This window comes from Priapulus caudatus, unplaced genomic scaffold, assembly GCF_000485595.1.
Source record: "Priapulus caudatus unplaced genomic scaffold, Priapulus_caudatus-5.0.1 Scaffold889, whole genome shotgun sequence".
Taxonomy (NCBI): Eukaryota; Metazoa; Priapulida; class Priapulimorpha; order Priapulimorphida; family Priapulidae; genus Priapulus; species Priapulus caudatus.
In genome coordinates, this window is record NW_014577950.1 from 118,619 (window position 1) to 126,303 (window position 7,685).

Here is a 7,685-nt window from a genome sequence, read left to right on the forward strand (position 1 = left end):
TGAGTGATTTTTTATCAAAGTTATTTTGTGTCACTATGTAATCACTATTGAGTCAATAAGAAAGATAACATAATCAGGGTATCCTGATCCATTAATGTTCCCTATGATTGTGGGTGTATGCACAAGTTTACTGTAATAAAATTTAGTTCTCGTTTGATAAATCTCTGAAATAATTCTTGATTTTCCCCACTATTTTCAGGCAGAAAAACATCATTTTGCCTAATTTAAATCAATGCTGAAAGTGCCACAGATGGCTCCAGAATGCACCACAGAGCATCTAAGTTTCAAAAAAAATTTGGGGGAGGACCCCTAAACCCCCCTCAATGGGAGGAGGACACCTACGGCGTTTGTCAAAACCAGGAATTTAGAAATCATTACTCTTTGGCTTCATTGAATGTTGGCATGTCTGCAACATAGATATTTGTTGTATGCACGAGGTCTATATACATGGAGTTCAGCAACTATATTTAAAATACAGTGTTGTTATCTGATGGGTGGCAGACCGTTACCTTCATGTTAATTACAATTGTAAGAGCGGAAGGCATGAAATAGTATTTGCTATCCCGTAGAGCTTACAATGACTATGTCCGTGATGTGTTGGATCGGCTGCTACAGCACTCATTCACACCAGATGTCGTGTTTGTCAACAGTGGTGTGTGGGACCTGACAAGGTGAGTGTTGTAGTGCAGTGTGTACAATAACATACCAGGAGCATGTCACTCATTATAGTACATACAATTATAAACTGTGAAAAACCTGCCCGTATGTTAATCACACGTATCAATGCGATTTCAAACAAGTTCACGAGGATTCGCTACACGTTTTTTTAACGTCAGACTGCGGACTCCCTCTTTTTGAGGGCAAGGAGTCCGTTGGACTCCCTTGTTTAAAAGTTAATTTCTACCCCTCAGCAAGGGTCGGCACAGCAGCTGGTAACCTTACACTGTTGCAGTAAGGAGCATTCACGGCACAGCACACGTGTGTTCTTTAATCATTTGTGCGTACGTTCTCGATTTTTTTTTGCAGCAAAGGATATTCGAGATGTACAAAGGCAAGATCCACAAGTTCTTCTCCCGTGGTGCAACATTGGGCAGCCCCGTACCGACCGACATCCTGTTCGTGTGAGTGCACGCGAGATCTGTTGCATCGTCGCGAAACGTGAAACGAACGTTTTCAATGATGTGTCGTTGAGCGGGCAGAAATGTAGGCTGTGTGACGATAGCTCGAGTTGAGGACCTGTTCTCTTACCGTGTCTGACATGTTTCGTAGTTGTTGTCACGGGTTTTAGTGAGCGTCTCTCTGCTGTGTGCGACCAGTTTGCAATTGTTTCTTGTACATTAAATACATGGGTGTATGTTATCAGATGAGATATACCGTAGGTATAAGTTAGAAACTGGTATATGACATGGGTTAGGTGAGATGTAAGCAAATAAGATATAACCCAGGATTATGCCAGCAGATGAAATATCACATGGGTTTTATAATAACATCTGGCGTCTGTCGCAGGTTTGAGGTTCTATCGGAGGCGCTGGCATATATGCAGATTGCCGACTCGTACGGCTGTGACATGCATACATACTACCTCCGGCGTGACGAGGAGGAGGCTCTTCTGCCGTGAAGAAGACAACACGACTCATGGTTGCGAGAATGTTAAATGGCGTGGCTGTTGTTGTTTCGGTGAATTTTAAACATAAAATCTAAGAATTAAACCAATTTTCACTTGGTCATATTATTGCTATGTTTGAGGTGGGCGTGTATAATAATACACACAATCGATATATAATATACTATTTAAATGTAACACGAATGCTATGTAAATAAATTGTTGGTGTATTATTAAAACATGGTACTTTTTAACAGTGTATTTGTTATTACCTCAAAGTGAAGAAGTTAATCGATCCAAGTGATATATTTAATAAAGCAAATTATTGCCAATGTTTAACCTACAAAGTATCAATTACCAGTGATTAAAGTCATTGCACCGAATGGATTGCTGAAACATATATTTACAGAATATCAAACTCGAAAGTACATACCTCATTAGTTAGTAGAACAGGTGAAAGCAAACTCTGGTGCAGTCATATATCATTTAATGAATCAGGAATAATGAGTACTTATTCGGAATAACATTATTACATTAATTAATGAATAACATTTCATAATTCCAATTGTGTTTTATAATTACACTGGCATCAAATGGACATTTTTGTTTGCCGCGAAATCGGCCCGTAGGGTCGCTTTTTTTTTTAAGTTACATTTATATTGGTAATCGAAATTGAGGTACATAACACCTGCCACCCCCGCTCCAGGAATTTAACGCCGACGACTGGCGCACACGTACAGTAATCTCGTATACTATTGGAATGTCGTTAGGCCAACAAACATCGAGTAAATAGTGAAGCAAGAAAGCCGGAGGAGGCAAAAGGGAGAAACGCAGAGAAAGGGGGGGGCGGGGGAAGGAAAGTGAAGAAGGCGAGGGCGCGCCACGGTAAGATACGACAGGGGGGGGCGGCGGGGAGAATTCGAGTGAGACGATCAGTGCCCGAGAAAAGAAAGAGACTATGGACGCCATTTAGTTCTCTCTCTCGTCATCTCCTGCTCATCTCTCTCTCTCTCTCTCTCTCTCTGCTCTCTTATCTCTCTCTATCTTCTATCTAGCTAGACTATCTATCTATCTATCCTATCTACCTATCTATCTATCTATCTATCCTGATCTATGACTGACTCCTTGATCGTAACCTATCGCTATACCCTAGGTCAGTGCGGTGAGGATACTATGCCTATCTATCTGTCTGTCTATCTATCTATGCTCAATCTATCTATTTATATCTATCTATCTATGCTACGCTTATCTATATATCCATTTATAGTTTCTATGCTATCTATAGATTATCTAGCTATCCTATCTAGTTATCTATGCTATTCTACTCTACGTGTACTAACGTCTATGCTCAACTCTACTCTTATCGACATACGCCGTCCTCCTCACGCATTTCCGACTACAGNATAAGTACACAAAAATGAAATGAAGAGTTATTTCATCAATTTTTGCAAATTTTATTAAACTGACTATTATGAGATTTTTGCTCAGAAACGCTCAATCCGAAAAAAATATAGCTAAATATAGGCTCACCTCACAGTGGATATATTACTGATTTCACCAACATTAATAAAACACCAAGATTTTATGCAGTTATAACATAGAAAATTGGATATGAACACATGGTAACACAATGAAAATGACATCGATCTGCGAGATTCGTTAAATGTGTAAACTTGTAATTTGCCGGATTTGAAAACAATTGCATTTGAGATAGATTGTATGTCTATGGCAGATAGGTGGCGCTATTAGCTGAGAAGACCTATCGGCACTAGTCCTAAGATTACAACAAACGTTCGTTTGCCAAACTAGTTCGAAAATTGCATGTTTTGGTGAATACGAAGATTCTACGACATTTTATTGTTACTCTAGACAATTGCTGTTACTCTAGCAATAACGGTAAGTGTCGGAAAAGTTGGGAAACCCTGGAGAATTCTCGAATTTATTACTTTAAATTAAAGAAAAGCAACAACAACAATTGCCTATAGATACCTCTTGCTTATATATATAGTTTCTCACTTCCTGTAGATATGCCAATGAACAAATCACTATAGTGATTGACTTTAGAAATGTCTGGGCATAATGTTTAATGTTGCCATTGACGTGGTGATTTGGTCACGTGACTCCATCGAGTTCACGTGTATCTATACTCTGAAAAACTTGCTACACACTAACATTTTGAAAACTTTACTCTTCGTTGTGCAGTCCTGTCCTATTAAGTATAACTCGTGATTTTTAGTGCTATGCCCACAGCAAACGAATCTGACTTCATCTCCTTGTGAGGCAGGGGAAGTTATCCGTGCTCTCTATTTTTTGTCCGCAGGAAAGCGGACGACAGAGAGGAACCTGCATCGGGGAAGAAAGTGGGAGAGGAACCTGCATTGAGGAGAAATCGTGATCTCGATCACCGCCCGCTTGATGGAACCTTCTTCTCTTCCTTCTGCTTCTTCTTTTCTTCTTTTTCCCCCTTCTCCTGCTTCTTCTTCTCCTGCTCCTTCTTCTCCTGCTCCTGCTTCTTCTGCTCCTCCGTCTCCTCCTCCTGCTCTTCTTTCTCCAACATCTTCTTCTCCTCCTGCTCCTCCTCGCTCGGACGTGCAGAGCGAAGCGGGGGAGAAACCGTACGCGTGTGACGTGTGCGAGTACAGGACGTGCTCCCGCGAGAGCCTGAAACAGCACATGCGAACGCACACGGGAGAGAAACCGTACGCGTGCGATACGTGCGGGTACCGATGCTCTCGGCTCAGTGGCTTACAGGCGCACGCACGCACGCACACGGGAGAGAAACCGTACGCGTGCGATGTATGCGAGTACAGGTACACTGTGCTTTTTTATTTCGACAATATAAATCAGGATTACTGTTTCCACATTTCTTGACATAAATTTGAGAAAATACTAGAAAATATAGGAAAACGAAGCAAAAAATAACATAAAATTGGAACAGCCCTAATGGCAAGCCCTAAAAATCTAGCAGATAAAATAAAACTAAAAATCTGAATTTTTGAAAATGTTTGAATATAGCACATATGGGCAAAAGAATTTGTTTTCCTATGGCAATCATTCACCTATTGAGATAACATCATTTAATATCTCAAATTTGCATGAATTGTTCAATATAAGAATATTTGACATTAATATTTCAGTAGAGTCCACAAATCCTTCAGCTGTTTTGTCTGCCCTCTGGTTCTTCCGAAAATCGGCATATGTCCAGATGGGCTGATTGCACCTGTCACAAGAAATACACATAGACGTGTGTATAAAATGATAAGTAATCGAAATCAAAACCACGAAGTGACATAACCATAACCGTGTCTTGTTTTAGTAGATTAGCTTCATAAAATCGATTTTCAGGTCCGAGTTTCGTTACCTGCTATATATATGCTATATCGATGCGTAATATATTTAATTATGAGTTATTGATACCGCACTTCATTCTTACATTGCACGTATGTGGGGTGTTACTTGAAACAAGGAATAACTATAAAACGAACCGGTTCTATTACCTGCCCGTCGGCTCAATGTAATACTTCTTGAAAATTTCCTCAGCTCCGGGGTTGATGGCTCGCTGCTTAGAACCCTTTTTTGTAAAGGTAGTTACCCTTGCCCGACTTCCTACCTGCATATAATAAAACAAAAACCGTCGTCAGAAATTCGTCACGCAATACAGTAAGGCTTCTCTTACTGTTGCTCACTTGCACCAAATCCCCCTCGCATACGTCCTCAATCACCCATTGGTTCTCCCTCGTTTGCAATCGAAACAAATTAAAGCACAATGCAGAGCTCGAGTTGCGCATCGAACGCAACAGCGGTCGCATGTTCCCTGCATGCTCCTCACCCAGGAATCCAGCGGCGACCATGTCCTTCAGAAGGTTAGGGTCCGATCCCACCAGGCGGTCGGGGAACGCCTTGCCCAGGTCCTCGGCAACGTGCTGAGCGACGTCGATGCCCACCTCGTCCAGGAGCGCCGCCAGTCCCACCGGGAAACCATACGTCTTCGAAAGCTTGTCCAGCCTCCTCGGCCTCACGCCCTCCTTAAAATGAGCGTAACGTGCATAAGGCTTCTATTAGTATCTTCTCCCTTCACGAAGTGAAATGCACGGATGATCCATATCTAGCAGGGAGGAACTGATCACGGATGGTGTTATTGATCATCTTGTTTTGATATCATGGTATGTAATCAGAATTAAATCGCTACCAAGTTCAAACGTATCAGTACGATTAAAATCTTACATTAACGCAGTCTGCACGAAAAACTTCCACCCTCATTGGCCCAGCGGGCCTGTAGAAATGTATAATTCACTGGCCCACACTAGGTTTTACAGGCCCGAATCATTGATCATCATATTATGAAACAAGAGCCGCAGAGCGTCTGGGCTCATCTGAGGTCTGTTGCTATCGCACGCACACGGGAGAGAAACCGTACGCGTGCGATGTATGCGAGTACAGGAGTTCTCAGCTGGCGAATCTCCAGAGCCACGCACGCACGCACACGGGAGAGAAACCTTACACGTGCGACATATGCGGCTCCGCCTACACCACTTCCGGCACCCTCAGGAAGCACTTTCTCACGCACACGAGCCAGAAACCATACGCGTGTGACGTGTGCGAGTACAGGACTTGCTCCAGGGACAACCTGAAGTGTCACATGCGAACGCACACGGGAGAGAAACCTTACACGTGCGACATATGCGGCTCCGCCTACACCACCACCGGCAGCCTCAAGAAGCACTTTCTCACGCACACGGGCGAGAAACCGTACGCGTGCGACGCGTGCGAGTACAGGACTTGCTACCGCGAGAGCCTGAAGACTCACATGCGAACGCACACGGGAGAGAAACCGTACGCGTGCGATGTATGCGAGTACAGGTGTTCTCGGCTGACGCATCTCCACAGACACGCGCGCACGCACACGGGATACACGTGCGACATATGCGAATACAGGTGTAGGACCGCCAGCGACCTCAAGGTGCACTTTCTCTCGCACTGGCACACGGGAGAGAAACCGTACGCGTGTGACATCTGCTCTTTCAGGGGCTTGTCCTCGGCCGCTCTCTCGAAACACATGCGCACGCAGTCGCACCAAAGAAAAGCCACGTACAATCAATTGTGAGTGATGTGATGGATGCGGGTTAAACAGCTAATTCGTCAGAAATTCAACGTGTGGATACGGACGCACTCTCTCCAGTAGACTCCAGTGACGTACACTCAGACTTGTATAAGAGAAGAATTCCTGAAAGGCGATGTGCATGCAATCAGGAGTGATGTGACTGACATTCTACCGATTAAACAGTTAATAAGCCAGTTCGTAGTTACGCACTGGCGCCCTATGATGTCATCGGGTCATAGGTCATTTGTACATAGCTGAAAAGTTGGATCGCGCGTTTGCTCGTATGCTTGATAATACTTGCCGTATACTACATAATATGCATGAATGCTATACAGAAGCTATGTAAAATCGTGCGTGCGTTTGTTTCCTGTACTGAACCGAACGACTATCTGCCTGTGCTTTTTGTTTTTTGGATTTTTACGTGTGTGTATGATATTTATTGTGGGGTATTTTAGGTAGATATGCAGTGTCGGTTCTTCTCGTTCAGTCAGTCTTGGTCATATCATTTATTTATGGATGTCTTTTTGCTCCCTGGATTTCTTAATTCGAATACAACAGAATTGCACACTCAGACATACATGTAATTAACTTGCAAAGCATATATATTGATTCATGTTTAATGCACATCTAACTACATGTATATGAACAAGGAGGAATGTTAACCTCTAAATACATTGTACAAGCAATTAAAGCAATGAAAATGGGGAAATTGTGTACGTGTATACTTGTATGAAACCTGCAAATGTGATAATTTATAATGTAGCAAGTTTAAAAAAAATAGCAATGAAATAAATGCGTTTCCATTTTAGAGCAGCGAATAAACATGTATCATAATTTTTTTTATTTCTTATTATTAATATCTATGAAAACCTTCAATTTAAGTACCATTTGATATTAATAATAAAAATTATATGCGTGACTACTTTTTCATGTGTAAATGGTATTTTAGAAAGAAAGAAAGAAAGAGATTATGAGAGCGGG

At 42.2% G+C, this 7,685-nt stretch overlaps 1 protein-coding gene and 2 long non-coding RNA genes across 3 annotated transcripts; 2 read left to right on the top strand and 1 right to left on the bottom strand.

The window, feature by feature from the left end:
• The first annotated feature begins 27 nt into the window (after positions 1-27).
• LOC106814244 lies at positions 28-1,846 on the top strand. The gene is made up of 3 exons (XR_001394582.1): positions 28-671; positions 1,027-1,121; positions 1,507-1,846. It is a non-coding gene; the product is annotated as an uncharacterized LOC106814244 (long non-coding RNA).
• Positions 1,847-4,111: 2,265 nt separating this feature from the next.
• LOC106814242 (zinc finger protein 45-like) lies at positions 4,112-6,723 on the top strand. Its single transcript, XM_014818540.1, has 2 exons — positions 4,112-4,413; positions 6,044-6,723. The coding sequence occupies exons 1-2, from the start codon at positions 4,277-4,279 to the stop codon at positions 6,705-6,707; spliced, it is 801 nt and encodes a 266-aa protein (XP_014674026.1). The 5' UTR covers positions 4,112-4,276; the 3' UTR covers positions 6,708-6,723.
• Positions 4,751-5,632, bottom strand: LOC106814243. The gene is made up of 3 exons (XR_001394581.1): positions 5,433-5,632; positions 5,089-5,213; positions 4,751-4,823 (listed from the first exon to the last, which is right to left on the bottom strand). It is a non-coding gene; the product is annotated as an uncharacterized LOC106814243 (long non-coding RNA).
• Positions 6,724-7,685: the final 962 nt, after the last annotated feature.

Coding starts and splice junctions, on each gene's coding strand:
- LOC106814242 (XM_014818540.1), top strand. CDS start 4,277: ATGCGAACGCACACGGGAGAGAAACCGTACGCGTGCGATACGTGCGGG. Junction 4,414..6,043: donor TGCGATGTATGCGAGTACAG/GTACACTGTGCT, acceptor ATGCGAGTACAG/GAGTTCTCAGCTGGCGAATC.